The sequence below is a fragment of the Ciconia boyciana genome, chromosome 9, assembly GCF_034638445.1.
Source record: "Ciconia boyciana chromosome 9, ASM3463844v1, whole genome shotgun sequence".
NCBI lineage: Eukaryota > Metazoa > Chordata > Aves > Ciconiiformes > Ciconiidae > Ciconia > Ciconia boyciana.
In genome coordinates, this window is record NC_132942.1 from 18113927 (window position 1) to 18129811 (window position 15885).

Consider the following 15885-nt stretch of genomic DNA (forward strand, 5'->3'; position numbering starts at 1 on the left):
GAGTTCCTGGGCGGTCTCTGTGCCATTCTGGGAGAATCTGACAGCATCTGTGTACAGATACGCTATTGATGGGAACACCTTAGCCTGATGCTGGCTGCTGGGGGAGGGCATATGCTGTCCAAATCTCTCCCACTAATCTTATTGCCATGACATCAGTTGCTCTTGAGGTCAGTAATTGCTATTGGGATTTAGAATAAATGCTTGGGTCTTCAAGAAGGCCACCTTCTGTGCCTTGAGGGTACTGTCTCCTTTTATATTTATGGCTGGGATAGAGGATGCCAGAGAGTGGAGTGGTAGAAAGTTCTTCACAGTGATTTGAAGGAACCTTTATTTCTACTGGCCAGAGAGATTACATTAAAAAAACAAACCAAAAAACCAACCTGTTATGAGTATCCTGCCAAAAAACCTTTAAGTCCATACAGGTTTTTCATATACTGTTTTTGAAGAGCAAAATAAATGAAATATATGTTTGTGTGCACAAAACCACACACACACAACCCCGAAGATCTCAACAGAGGGTGGAGGAAAGGGAACCCTCCTCTTGGCTTTGAGGTGGTACTCGCAATATAAGAGCGTCACAGTTTGTAAGGGAAATAGCATCAGTTACAGCTGACAGAAGATATAATTGGATATAATAGTCAAATTTTCATTCACAGTTAATAATTCAAAAATTAGCAGATGTGATAGTTAAGCTGTCTGGTGCTGTAGAGAATATGTCAGAATGTAGCTGATCATATTAGGTTGTTAGCTTATAGAGGTTTTTTTCAATGGTATACGGGAAATAACTTATCATAAAATGTCTGGATAGGTCTATAGTTTAAAACTTTGTAAAGGAATTTGTTAAACTCATCCTACCAAACAATCCAAATTCTAGAGTAATATCTCTCTCATTAAGTTTCCACTTACTCATTTAGAGAAGTCTTAGCTGATATAGCCACTTCCTCTGTCAGTTTGTTACTGCACTTTTCAATATATTAATTGCTGTTAAATGAACTTTTTAAGAGAGCAAACCCAATATGTAATGTGAATATATGACTCAGTGATTTGCATCTATATTTTGAGACAAATACAACTGTAAGTAGAGCAGTACATATTTTGAAATATAAAGTATATGCTAGTCAACAGTAATCTTAATCTGTATGGATATTTCAGGAAAACAGTGAGAGCACACGCATACCCCCACCCCCAAAAAACCTCTGGTGGAAACATCTCTTTAAACGTCATGATAACTTAGGAGGATTGTTTGTCATCTTACATTTCTTGAAATCTGTGTCAAGACTAATTAAAGGAAGCCAGTCAGAACATAACTACACATCTACTATACACATCTACTACTTAAATTCAATTTTTTGTTGAGCTAGGGCCATTCTCTGAGGATCACTGAGGAAGTATCTTCAAGATTCTCTTGAATAAATGGCTGTATCTGGACAGCAGAGCCTCACTTCAAAGTTTTTTTTTTTCTTTTTTCTCCCCCCTTATGTTTAATGATTCAAGTCCTGCTCTACCCAACCCGGAGGAGGAACTGGTGGAGAGGCCTCTTCATGTCAAGAAAAATAACTTATTTTTAGTCCAATAAGCCTCTTAATTAAATCTGAAATTCCTTCTATTTCTGTCCAGAAATATAATGAATAGAATGATGGCAAAAGAAACACAATTTATGGAACACTTGAAAATGAAGAGGATCAATCTATTTAGCTCTACACTCCTACCATAGGCATTTTCATGGAAGGCAGTTTAATTTGAGACTTTAAACATAATTTTAAGTAAAATGTTTAAGTAAAGAGTGTCATTAGTATACATTTTGGCCTAGCAGAAATGAATATCCTGCTTTAGAATCCTGGAGGGGGGAGCAAAAGGAATGCAGGAATATTCTGAAGGTAGGTTCAGCTTTCCAGATCGGTTTTCCCCTAGTCCAAAATACTGCAATTTTGGATGCTCTGTGTGTGTGGATGGATTGGGACACTGTCATGAGAAAAGGAAGAAAACCCTGCTGACTGATATTTTTACTGCACAACAGAGGTCATGGTTAGTCGACAGTGTACTGTTCCTACTTGAACAGTTTAATTGTGGTTTCAGGCTTACATATTTTAATCGGTTTCCCTGTGTGATACTAGCTTCAATAACCACTTCTACTCTGTAATGCTATCATAAAAGTCTATAATCAAGCCCATGAAGAAAAAACATACAGAAATAAATGCTTACCAGAGCAGCCCACATCCTGTAGCCCTAGAATGTAAGAACTAGGAAGGGAGCTTATTTTCTTGAATTCTCTCTGAAACTTAGCTGTTTCTTAACCACATATAGATAAGCTTCTGATTAGAACACTTGTAAAATCCGCTGCTCCTGTGTTCTTTTCAGAGTGATTGAATACAGAAAGTTCGAAAAATTTCTACTGTTTCCATATAAAACACAGTTTCATGTTAAGATGAAGCATCTAAACCCAGGAAAGAATTCAGTAAATTCAGTTTTCATACATATCTCTGCGCCCCTTCTCACCAGTGTTGCCAAAAATTTCTGTAAACTATGCACTTAAATTCTTAGTCAGAACAGTAGACTAACAATTCTCCAGCACAATGAACATGTATATATTGAAGACATGCATCTAAATAGTGCTCCTAAATCCTGTGCAGAGCAATTGTTATGAATAGCTTGTTTTCATGCATGTGCTGTTTTTTGTTTGTTTGTTTGTTTTCAGCACTGGCCATTTTCAACACCTTTGCATTTTCACAAGAAAGGAGATTAAGCAATGGTAACAGATGAAGCTTCTTGATAGAATTATGGTTCTGTTTGTTTATTCCAGTGTATTTATCCTAGTATCAGAATCTTAATAACCGTGTGTTTTTCATTTTAAATGTAGTGTATGGCTGTATTGAAAAACAGTATTTTCACCCTTTAATTTTTCAGCTATATACAATTTCAAAGGCACAGGAATACCACAACTACCTCTACAGATTGGTGATGTGGTCCATATCTTGGAGTCCTGTGAAGGTAAGTCTGTTGCCTTCAGACTATAGGTTTCTCTGCGAGAATAACTTAATCCTTTTACTTCACAGCAATTCCCCTTGTTACATAAGTAGTTGTCTAATGCTCTTATTTGTATTGGTGGTGGTGTTCTGTTTTGAGGAAGAACCTATTCATTTTTGGAGAGCCAAAATCAGAAATGTTACAGTACATGTGGTTTATTTGGAAAGCCATTACCAAATGAGGAAGTCATCAAGGTGAATGTAGAGTTTGTGAAGTTCATGCCAGCTTGTAATATACCTGATGGAAGTTACATTAGGTTTGATTGAAGTTTGAATGGAGTACATTTTTGCCTTTAAGCTAAATATTTGTTGCTAGGAGATATTCAGCACCCTAGTCATCCTATAGCATAAGTTGGAAATCTAGTATGTTAAAGTAGTTTATAGGACAGCATGATAGAAACACTTCTGAAAACCACCCAACTTACTGAACATGCTAAACAGCACAAGTCTGAGTTGTCATGCATGACATAGTCAATATGCCAATCCAAGCTTTTGTAGTCGGTATGTGGAGATATCTGACCAACTGGCATAGGCGTAAAATAAATACAAGCAGTGGAAGAATAAGCGAACATAAAATTTTTCACATTTGTGAAGCTGAATTCATTGTTGATACTGTAGTGATGGTGTATTCCTCCATACTGATTTGATCTGTACCTTCACAATCTGACTGAATTCTCTCCCAAGTCTGCCAGAGCTCCTTAAGTTTTTGCTAGTATAAAGCATCAAGGGTGCAATTATTACTAACTCAACAGTTGGGTATCTGCAAATATCATTGTAACAGTAATTTATTTTTAATCTGCAGTGATGTTCTTCACTAGATAAGAGTTTAAAAAAAAAGATAAAGTGCTTAAAGCTTTGCAAAATGTATTGTAAAATTATCTTTTTCAACCTACTTCCACTATCCGTTAGTTGTATCTTATTAACTGCAGTTGTGTTAAAGAGAAAAGCCAACTGCTGCACTGTGCAGTTAGAGACAGCTTGGTGTTGAAAGACACTTTGTATATTGTGGTCAAAAGGCTGCAAAGAATCTGAAGCTGTTGGAATGGGCTGGGCTCAACTTCACAGACCTCTATGTTGTTTTGCATAGAAACAACGAAGTGTTTGAGGGAAGAGCATCTGAGAAACCATACCTCCAATGTTTTGGAGCACAGAAGTGTATTTTTTTTTCTTCTTCTATCTGTAAGAGAAATTCAGTATCTCTAAGCATTGGTGAAAATATTGATGTAACTCATTAGACTATTAGTCAACAGATGCATCTCTCAAAGTCATGAGTAATGATTCGCATCCTCTCCTAAAAAATGAAAGGTCTGCATAATTCTTTAAGTCTCCATTCTAAACATTTTGGCTAAGAAAAAATACATTGGCAAACCAGAAACCTCCTCATCCCTATATTGTCTCTGTTAATTGCAGAAACAGCTTTTCAGGTTTCTGACTCCTGTGGTTCATTTGTTGTCAGGTTGTCAGCCCAGCCTAGCAAGTTGAGTGGTGATCTTTTGGGGTTATTTTTTATCTAAAAGTATTTTCTGAATCCTCTGCCCTTAGCATGCTATGCCATAGCTTACTTTATGAAATATGTTTGTCAATGAAGAAGTGGAATCTTTCATATTGCGCAAGTGAGGAAGTTCATCGTTTATCAGATATGTTAAAAATATGCTGCCAGCTGCAGCTGAAGAGTAACCAGCAGTAACAGGTTTTTTTCCTGCGCTCATTTTACATGCTATTTTAGTTTGTTTTGCATGCACAAAATATATGCACAGAACATACATGTGCAGTCACAGCAAATGGGATGAAATAGATTTTACACACTTGGTTGTAAATTGGAGACTATGTGCAAATAATTCAGTTTTAGAAGTCAGTTGGAATTCTATTGTTGAGAAGATACTGGAAAAAAATCCCAGTGCTGAAAAACCTGAAAAAAAATCTGTCCTGAATCTGTCTTTGAGGTCAGTGATTCTCCTGTGACTTTTAACATTGCCTTTCTCACAGTACTGTTTGTGGTTTGGTAATTTTTTTATGCTTTGGTTGCATGGCTGAAATACCTGTGCTGTGTTAGAAATGGTGAAAGAGAAAAGGTGGTAGGGAAGGTATAATATCTGTTCATGAAACTAGAGTCAGAAAATGTATGCTTTTAGTTATAAAATGCTTGCTTTGGAGTGAAATAGAAGTAGTATTCAACAGAGTTGAATACTGTTGCTGTGCAGGTAATATTTCATGATGGAACGTGTGCACAGGGGACATGGCTTTTGCTGTAATTTAGTAAGGCTGAACGCTTCATTTCGTGTTCTTTGTAGAAGTTCATTGTGACTTAACTGGGGCATAGATGGAACAAAAGCTGAATTAGTGTTTTAATTGCCACTACTGCAATACTACACTCTTTTCTTTCAGAAGGGGTTTCTAGTTATGAATGGAGCAGAGGCCCCATAATAGCCCTTCATTTTCTTGAGGTTCTAACTTGAACTTTACATGAGGAAGCTGCTTATTCGATTTGGGTCCGAAGGCTATAATTCCTCATGGCAGAAAGATGGCTTACTCTTCTTACATTCATAAAGTTGGATATATAACAACCATGTACTGTATTGAATTAATACTGCACCTAGAACACAATCAGAAGAGCTTCATGGGCTATCCAGTATCATGAGTGATCTTGGTTGAGAGGGGGATATATATGTGTGTGTGTTTATATATTACATTACAAAATAGCTTATCTTGTCTTTTTTAGGTGAGTGTGGGGGTGTTAAATTCTGTGTAAGATTATCTGTACTTACTATGTGAGACTTGAAAGTAGGCCATATAATCATACTTGTTAATGTGCAAGTCATGCTAAATATGCTTCCTGATGTTCACTTTACTTTCATCTTTGTATTTTTCAAGTAACTATTAATTTTTAATCATCCTATGCTAGATAGTTCTTACATGAAACAAAAACCATGACTTTATTATATGCTTTTTTAAATGCATATGTCCTGTCATAATAAGTGCACTCTTTCTTGCTTTTAGATTGGTACAAGGGTTATCTAGTAAGACATAAAGGATCAGAGGTAAGATCACACTATTCATTCCTATGAGAGTATTTTTAAGAAATCAACCTATGAAGTGGGCTTTATCTCTTATCAGATAGTCCTATTCTGATCTCTGAAGTCAGCTATCTCCATTCTCTTTCCTTTCAAGATGAATAAAATGATCAGCATTTGTCCTGGACAATGTTGGTAAATATTAGAAGTGAGGACTGGGAGAAGGAGATCAATGAAGAAAAATTACTGTGCCTTCAGGTTAACAGAGCGATGAAGACATCATTTAAAATTTGAGTTAATTTACTGCTAGATGTGTCTGTTTCTGCACTTTTTTCTAAGGATTCTTTAGGCTACATTCAAACTAAACTCCTCCCATCAGGCTTAAATTCTTAAATATATCTCTAATGTACACAAATCATATTAATAATAAAAAGTCAGTATTCTTATACCTAAAGATGGAAAGCCACAAATGAATAGTTTATACCCTAGTTATGATGACTCCTGAGTTAGGTAGCAAGAAGATTACTTTTTAGTTTCAAATATACTTTTCTAGAAGAAAAGCATTTTTTGAAACTTGCTCTTGGCATCAAATTTTTTTTTTAGGGAGCAGCAATGCAAAGGCATTTGAAGTTAGACACTCATGCCTATATTACAGTAAAAATGTTTGGTGGAAGTTGCTTCTCTGTAGCCTGGAAAAAGGATGTATAAAACCTTCACAGCCACTCAAAAAGGGATATCCGGGGAACAGAGGGACAGTTGTTGGCAGAGAATACACCATCAGAAAAAATCAAAACAGTCTTAAATTGTCTATTTCTCCTTTTTCTTATTTTGTATTCAGTGGCTTGTAGGTATTAGCAATAACTTGCATTAACTTAGAGCAACTAATTTGTGTCTATTTTCAAACTGTATGTGATAGTAAAATATTTTAGTTTCTTTCTGGAAGTATTAGATGCTTGATTTACTATTTCACCTCATTGCTCAATGCCTGCACATTCTAAAAGACAGAGTAATGAATGATTATTTGTGATAATTATGCATAAGTGTTTTCTCCAGGCTTCTACCTGTAGTTTCTCATGTTCTATGAGCTCCAATAGAACTGCATAGTACACCTTATTTGCTTGCTTCCATTTCTAGCTCATCACAGATGAGGTGGAAGCCAGGCTAGTGATAAGGTAGTTCACCATAAGTTCTTGATACAGCATAGTATTTCAGTGGAAGCTACCCAATGTAGTTACTATCAGCTGGTTGATCTGCAGTAATTGAGGGTGGATATGAGAGAAAGGCTAACCATCCTCCCACCCTGTCCAATACTATAACTGTGTTTTAAATACTTCTTTGACATTTCTTTTGGCTCAAAAAGCTATTGTTGGTTATTCTAATTAAAATTTTTATTTTAATTTATTAAAAATTAGTCTAAAGCTAAAAAGGGCAAATATTTACCAGAACTAACCACTTCCTTTTAACTAATTCTTAATATTGTTAAAGGGTTTCATCAAGGTCAACATCTAACATGTTTTAAGAAGTATTATTAATTTCATGTACTAAACTTACTATAAATGGGACCTTCTTTTTTACTTCGCTTCTTCATGGACTCTTTTGAACTTAAATATTAATGAAAAACTGTGGAAGTGATAAGACATGATTGTGTTTTGATTAAGATCCAGTGCTAAAAGAAAATGGCTATAAAAGCTGAAATCTAATTGAGAGAAAGACTTTGTAAAGTACAAAATATGGATGTCAGTTATTGAATATAGAAGAACCCAAGAAGAACCTAGCTTAATTACCAAGACTAGATTTGCTAGTTAATGTGAGGATTGTCATGGACAGATTGATACTCCATCATTCCTTTAGGATAACTTAAAACATTTCAGGTGTTGTATAGCAAGGACACATCACATTAGCTCTTTTTGTCTGGTGACCATTTTTTTTCTACACAGGTCAGTTAAAAATAAATGTTGAGGATGTTGTGAAATCTGGTGCCTCCTTTGCTACATCTTGCTGGGTATCTTACTGCATGGCCCTAGGTAGTACAAAATGAGACCATAATCTCAATTGCAGTGGTGCTACATATACCTAGGAAGGCTGAGAGTTTATGGCTTTAAGTGTCTCCCTTCTTTGTGCATTGTAAATGAAAGGTTGTTCTTTTTTCTTAAAGCAATTTTAGTCTTATGCACAGTAAGTATGCACAGTAAGTCTTATGCTTCAAAGTAACTTTGAGTTTACTATCCTTCATGTCAGTGGCTACTGTGCTATTAATCCCAAGTTATTTCCTCTGTCTATCAATATTTCTTTCACTAGGTGGGAGGATCCTATATCAGCATCTCTCCTTTGGTTTGATAATCAAGCTGATCTGTAAATTAGACTGCATTTTTTTTCCTAGAATGAGAAATGTATGGGCTGATGCACAGTGAAAATGTTTCTTTATTGTATTTACACTGTATGTACTGTTTTCTGAGGGAGTAGATGAGGGGCACAGGGCTGGAAGATGGTGTTTCTTATGAAGAAATGTAATGCTATGCATTCTGTGTTTGCAGAAAAGGATACGACAATGTCTATTATTTGTCTGTCTAACAGAAATGCATCTAGCTGGACAGAAAACTAGATAGGCAGCAGTTAATTTGGAGATTACGGTTTATGTTCATAGTCATAGTTTTACGAAGAAAATTTAGAATTGAGTTTTGGAAAGCTCTCATTTGTTACTTAAATGTTCTTGGTGAATGAGTGGATTGTATTTTTTTTTTTCTCTCCTTCAATAGGGAATATTTCCTAAATCTTTCATCCACATCAAGGAAGTTACTGTTGAAAGGAAAAGGTATTGAATTTAACTGTTTCATTACGTTAAGTATCTTATCTGCCAAATAATGAACTTTAAGGCATTTATATGCCTTAAACACAGTAACTATAATATAAACCCATGAAACTCAGATACTTTTTTTCGTTTTCATTGCGTTACATTTTCTTCTCTTTCCTAGACATATGGAAAATATAATACCTGCTGAAATTCCTTTAGTTCAAGAAGTTACCACTACTCTCTGGGAATGGGGAAACATCTGGAAACAGCTCTATGTGGTATGATATTTTTGCATGCTGTGTGTGGCCTGTTAATTAGTTCTATTTATGCATATTGAGGCCTTGCTCAAATTAGTATCTTTTCTTAGATGCAGGGCAGGATGTGGGAGGATTTAAGAAATTACTTCTTCATCACTGCTTAGATGATTACCATTTTCTTCAACGGCTTTAAATTAAAAGGCTGACTTACTGCTGAGGAGGGGTATAACTTCATGCCTTCAGTTTCAACCTTGAGTATACTGTACATGATAAAATTTTCATAATTGTTCTTTGTAGAGTTGACAAGTTTCAAATAGGAATATCAAACATAACTAAGATGCATTTGAAAAAGAGTCACCGTGTTCTTGGGATGCTAGAACAAAAGTTGCTAATGGGTTACTGAGAGCATGTAGCTATTAACAACTGGCAATTTCAAGAAGTTAGTCTTTTTACTTTGAGTATCTTAATTTTACATTTCTTAAAGAAAAACATGGTTTTTTCCATCTTGGAGAAAACCATTTTTTCCTGGGAGCACTCTTACCAATACATAAAAGTGCAATGAATTCGGAGGTATTAGTCAAAACAGCCACTGCATCAGCATCAGTGTTCCTTGTAAGTAAGCAACCTGTAGTCATGGTGATGTTTTGCATATGCTTGTAATGCTCACAGTGTAGTATAGAACTGTAGAAGTGATTCATGTTTTTTTAATTTTCTTTTTATTTGAATTGGATGTGAAATATTTTTGCAGGCCTCAACTATCCTTTATACAGATGCCAAACCTTTCCTGTAATATTATACTTGTCCTTGGACTACAAGACTCAGAGAGATAAAATTTGAATTTGAAGGATAGAAGGCTAATCTTTACATTTGCATAATCACAGATATTTTGCATTTTGTAACCCTACATTAATCCCTACTGATTCTAGTGACTTGTTTAACCTAAGTCTGACAGCCAAAAATTCATGAAGTGTTAACTGGAAAAACAGGAAAAGATGGTGAATTCTCTGGTACCTGAGTAGTCTCTTCTAATGGATAACCTGTTTCAACAACTTGCACTGACTGCTTCAGGATCCCAGCCATTGGATTTTGCTTTTCCTCTGTTGGGGCAAAGAAATCTTGAATATGGTGTAGTTTTTCTACGCATTCTCTCACTTTTCTTTTAAATCTATTAATACCACAATCAAATGTTGTTGTTCCCAGCGTGCTCTTATCAGTATCTTATACAGAAGTAAATTGCTTCTGTAATGTTTTCTCTTGATGAGACTTAGTTAACAAATTTTTAAACAACACAATTAAATAAACCAAAAATAATGTAATTCCCTATCCCCATACAAACTGCTCAAATTTCGTGTCATTTCTTTATAGTCACATGGGAGATTTTATCCTTAAGAATTTGTGGGATGAAAGGAGGAACGAAGCCAAGGCTCAGTGATTTTTAAATTGGGAGGATTTGTGGAGGAATGAGCAGAAGTAAAGACACAGAACAAGACTTGACTTGCATTAGTGGGATACTTTGCCTAATTTTTGCTCCTGCAATCATTTAGTGTTAAATATGAGACAACCTTTCATTGTCAAGACCAATGTTTCACTTCAACTTGAAGCTTGAAACCTATTGTTTTCTTCTATATCCTAGACAAATAAGAAAGAGCAGTTCCAGCAGGTGCAGTCCATGATGTACGACTTAATGGAGTGGCGGTCACAGCTTCTGTCTGGGACTTTGCCAAAAGATGAGCTCAAAGAACTCAAACAGAAAGTCACTTCCAAAATTGACTATGGTAACAAGTAAGTGGCCTATGTTGCTTCTGGAAAACATGATTTATTTTAAAGCATCCAGCTAGAACAGAGATGATAATTTTTTCCTGTTTGCAGTTTTGTAGCTCGTTAAAGTGAGATGTAGACATAGTGAATCTTTCTTTTCAAACTTCTCCCTGTTATTCCTGTGATAACAGTAGATACCATGTTGAGGCTTCTCATAGCAAATAACTTTTTTCAAAATATTAATTTATTTGTTAATTATAGATATACGAGCTTGTAAATTGTAAAGATTTGAAGTCAGATAACTGGCCTTTATATACATATAACATCAGTGTACTCGGGACCCAAAACTTGTCCATCCTTCACAAACACAGCCTATCTCTAGTTGTGTTATGCTACCACTTCAAAAGTGGTGCTGAGAGACCTTAGTGCGGTGGATGAATAGCAAAAGTCTGAAAAATCTGAAGTGTACAGAGCCTTTGTTAAAGGCATCCCCCCCCCCCCCCCCCCCCCCCCCATTTTACTAGGGAATTTCCAGGCAGAACTCTGGTTCTGGTAATAGAAGTGAAACTGCCAGGAACAGAATAGTTATTTGACAAAATGCATTGTCTGCTCCTTGCTAACGAAAAGTCACTGCAACACAACACATTTTTGGCAAAAATACGGTTATGTGGGCTCAAGTGGTGTGCCACCATCTGATAAAGGTTTATACAGTGGCATCTGCTTATAAACTGTATTTAGCTATTGCAAGTGACTGCAGTTATTGCGGCCTTCAGGCCTACGTGCAGCTGAAAGTCTTCAGCTACCTGTGGCTAGACATAAACAATGACCACAAGATGTTATGAAACTCTTAACTTGTTCATTGTGATTTGGGTGGGCAGATTTCTGATAAATTGTATTCTTACAGAACACACTCTGGGAATACACATAGCCTGTTACACTAGGTGGAGCTGAGTGGTCACTCCAAGACAGATTTTACTTTGAAATGCTCCAATCAAAGAAGCCTAGCTCTGATTAAGATGACATTAACATTTCTTTGCTTTCAGACTTTTTTGTTTTCATACTCTTCTCTTCTTTGCAAATTGAGACAGTAAGCGTTTTCCTTTAGAGGAGCAGGGGTGGAAGGGGTGTTTAAAATGGTTTGGGATTGTATAGAGGAAAAGTGCAAGTTGGATAGTATTTGTAAGTGCCTGCAAGTGTGGGGCTGAGTTGTGATGTGTGAAGGAAACTTGCCAAACTGAGAAGGAATAAAGGGGAATGACAATGGAGGCTGAGTGGATCATTGTGGGAGAGGAGACTGAACACCAAATCAGGAGAGGTTGTGGATAATTATGTAAGGTGATGAAGACGGCTTGCAGTCTGATACAGACTGCTTCAAACAGCATTAGCAGTGCCCTAAGGGCAGCCAGTACATTTTACAAATTGCAAAAGGTACAATCCAGCACGAAGTAGACCAATTTTAGAGGGGGATGGAGGAGTGAGATCGTGATAGGCAAGAAACGGTGTCTTTTGACTGAGGTGACACCAAGACACTGTGGACAATAATATGTAGGATGTATGGAGGCAAGACTTGAGTTTTGAAGGTTGAGGGGAAAAAAAAAAAAAGAGCTGAAGGAAAAGAGGCATGATTTGCAAAGGAAAACAGAGCATAGTAGTTGTTAAGTAACGGGACTGGGAGAATAAGAGAGCAACATAAAAGCAGAAGGTAACAGGAAAAACCTACGCATCTTGATTACAAAGGTTATATGTTAAAAAGCAAAAGAGATGAAGACTGCTTGAAGTCATTGAACATGGTGAATCTATTTTATGCGATAGACATTTAAATATTTTGGTGATATTACTATAAATTCATAAAATGGATAAATACTGTACAACAACGTGAAAAGAAAATCACGGGGTTTAGTTACATTTTTCTTCAATGAAATAGTGCTGCATGTATTTAAACTTACTTTATTGCTTTAAAACTTGAAGCAGGTCCTTGTGCGTTACGTTTCTGAACTTTATTTTTATAGAAGGAAATAATCCTGCCATTATGTTCTTTGTATTTTCACAGGATACTTGAGCTAGATCTAATAGTTAGAGATGAAGATGGAAATATCTTGGATCCAGATAAAACCAGTGTCATCAGCCTATTTCATGCACATGAAGAAGCGACTAACAAAATTACTGAGCGAATTAAGGAGGAAATGGTAGGAATGAGTGGCCAAACTTAATGCTTCCTTTGCTAAAATCAAAAATGAAAAACCAGTACAAGGGTTGAAGGATGTAACCTTCTACAATATATAGTGGAAACTTGCCTCCGACTTAACTAAGAGTAGATTCACATTCATGTGTTATAAATATGGCTAAGCCTCAAATTGAGTTAGTTGCATTTGTGCACTGGATTCAGCCTCTGGGCTAGGCTGAAAGCCTGTGTCTAAAGCTGTTTCTAAATCCATTCTTGGATTCCTAAATGGAAATATGTCTCTTCATTCTATCTGTGGGCTAATCAATAGCCTGATTTGCGTAGTGAATAGTTACATACTTGGAGTTCAGGCCACAAGCTATGACTAACCAAAGCTCTTTTTAAGAAGATCTTGTGACAACGCTAGTTATTTCCTATATGTTGCTGCTTGTTAGTTAGTCTGATGGAGTTGGAGAATTTAAGCTCACTAAAGATGAACTCAGGTGAACTCAGCATAATCCAGTAGACACCAGAAGTTAGCATGCCTTAACTGACAATATAAGGAAATTAACTGACTATGTAAGGAAAATTAAACTTGGTAGTCTGCAATAAACTGTGTTGACTTGTTTTAAAAATAGAGCCAAACAATGGATAAAAAGAGCTTTAGGCCATCAAACGTTAAGTAGCTGTTTCTAGGTAGTTAAAAATGGGACGTAGGTAGAAATTAGGAGCCTGTTTTTGAGTCGGTGAAACTGCTCAGCTGTGTCTTGATCTCAGCATATGTTATTTGTGTCCTCTTCAAAGAGGTATATTTTGTTTTGCTAGTGTTCCTAGCATACTGAAACCCTATTACAATGTGGATAGTAGGTCTTCTGCTATATCCTACTGTGTAGGCTTGTCTCTGTAGTGACAGCTTAATACTTTCTCTTCTCTTTAAACATACGTTTCACCCTTTATATAATTGCCCAGTGGCTGAAGAACTGGCCTAAGATATGGAAGTCATAGAATGACAGAATATCTCAAGTTGGAAGGGATCCATAAGGATCATCGAGTCCAACTCTCTGTTTTCTTCTCCTAAAGGGGTTTAAGTTCTTGCAGCATAGCAAAAACATTGTCAAATCTCTTAGGCACAGTCTTTTACCAAAATTTTAGTAAAGGACTTCAGAATAGACCATTGAAAGCAGACTGATTTTTCTTGGGAGGTAAGGTTTTGAATACATTCATACACAGGAGGGGAACTTAACCTGGCTCTTTTCTCCTGAATGAAAGTAAATATAAGATTTTCAAGAAAGGAAGGTTTCTGAAGGTGGAGGGAGAATTGAAGAGAAACAGCTTAACTACTGCATTCCTTGGAAATATTCATAAAATAAAGTAATCCCTGTTCCTTTTCTAAAAGGAGACACCTACCTGGAAAGGATAATATGCTTAGAATTCCATACAAAGGAAGTTCTTGCTCATAATACTAAGTGCCCTAAGTACTGCAAAAGTTTGATATGAGGCATCTCTGTCATCAATTTTTTCATTATTTGCACATGGAGGTAGCTCCCTAGTCTGGATGCAGTGTTTTGAAGAACCCAGCCTGAGCTTTTTATCTCCTTGCACACAGGGAAGGCTCTGGGGAGGAAAGTGGGATCTTCCATACTTATGTCTCTTCTGCACGTTCTAACTAACCTGCTAACTTTCTAGCTTCATAGTAGAAAAGGATGTTGATACACTGGTGAAGCATTGCGGAGGATCAGAAATTTATTTGTTAGTCATGTCTGCATTATTAAGCAATGCCTTTCAGAGGAATATACAGGGCAATGCTTATTTGCTGGAAACAAGTATTTTTACTCAAATTTTCTATGATTTTTCAAGATTAGCTGTTACATATGATAAAAATTGAAACTGCTTGTAGTATCCCACCATCTTAATTCATGGATCTAGCTAATGACTTTCCTCCTTCTGAGCAGTCAAAGGATCAACCAGATTATGCATCGTACTCCCGAATGTCGTCTTCCCCCACCCACAGCCTATATGTCTTTGTGCGGAATTTTGTTTGCCGAATTGGAGAGGATGCAGAACTCTTTATGTCACTATACGATCCACAGAAATTAACAATTATAAGGTAAGCTTTCTTTTTTTTTTTTTTTTTAACTGCAGAAGAGTAGCAAAAGAAGCTAGCCAAAATGAAGTAAAATAGTTGCCAACATGCTAGTACTGCAGGGAATTTGTAAATAAAAGGAAGAAAACCAAAAGGAAAGAGAAATGTGGACAGATCTAATTGTTGGCAGATACTAAAGAACTCTAGGGTAAGGGATCCGAAATATTTTGATAGGCAATTCCTGGAATGAACATTTCAGAATTTTGGAGAAGCCTGAGAACACTTCAAAGTTAAGAGATTATTCTTGATGGGGAATGTTGTGGTGTCTGGAGCAAAGTGCTGAAGTTGGGGGAAGGGGACCAAATGGGAATAATTTGTAAATTGAAAGATAGATTAAGATTCTGTTGAGTGTTCCTGTCAGACTATGATGATAATGTTTCCTCCAAAAAAGGTGCCATTCTGTCTTATGTTCAAGTTATTTTTCAAAACTTACTGATGGTATTTTGTAGAGCATTCTTCTTGTCTTTTTAGTCTGGCATTAGATTTAAACAATCACCACGGACTATTGTCTGTTATGCAACCTTTGTTACGTACTGTGGTTTTCAATGTACTGTGAAAGGGAAGAATTTTTAAATCACATGACAGTAAGATATTTATCTTCAAAACAGTGAGAACTACTTGGTGAGATGGGGGAGTAAAGGCTTTCCAAAGGAAATTGATATGCTCAACAACCTTAAAGTTGTGTTCACAGTAAGTGTCTTCCAGTTTTCCTTACTTCATATTTGCAAATCAGATTGTCGT

At 36.3% G+C, this 15885-nt stretch overlaps 1 protein-coding gene across 1 annotated transcript in view; it reads left to right on the plus strand.

Annotated features, from left to right (window-relative positions):
- The first annotated feature begins 1858 nt into the window (after positions 1-1858).
- The window catches only part of DOCK2 (dedicator of cytokinesis 2), a 203530-nt gene continuing 189503 nt past the window's right edge, over positions 1859-15885 (plus strand). Inside the window, exons 1-9 of the mRNA XM_072873065.1 lie at positions 1859-1877; positions 2905-2988; positions 6021-6061; positions 8791-8846; positions 9007-9103; positions 10716-10864; positions 12891-13026; positions 14954-15108; positions 15753-15834. Coding sequence (XP_072729166.1) covers positions 1859-1877; positions 2905-2988; positions 6021-6061; positions 8791-8846; positions 9007-9103; positions 10716-10864; positions 12891-13026; positions 14954-15108; positions 15753-15834 — 819 coding nt within the window. The remainder of the gene's footprint in view (positions 1878-2904; positions 2989-6020; positions 6062-8790; positions 8847-9006; positions 9104-10715; positions 10865-12890; positions 13027-14953; positions 15109-15752; positions 15835-15885) is intronic.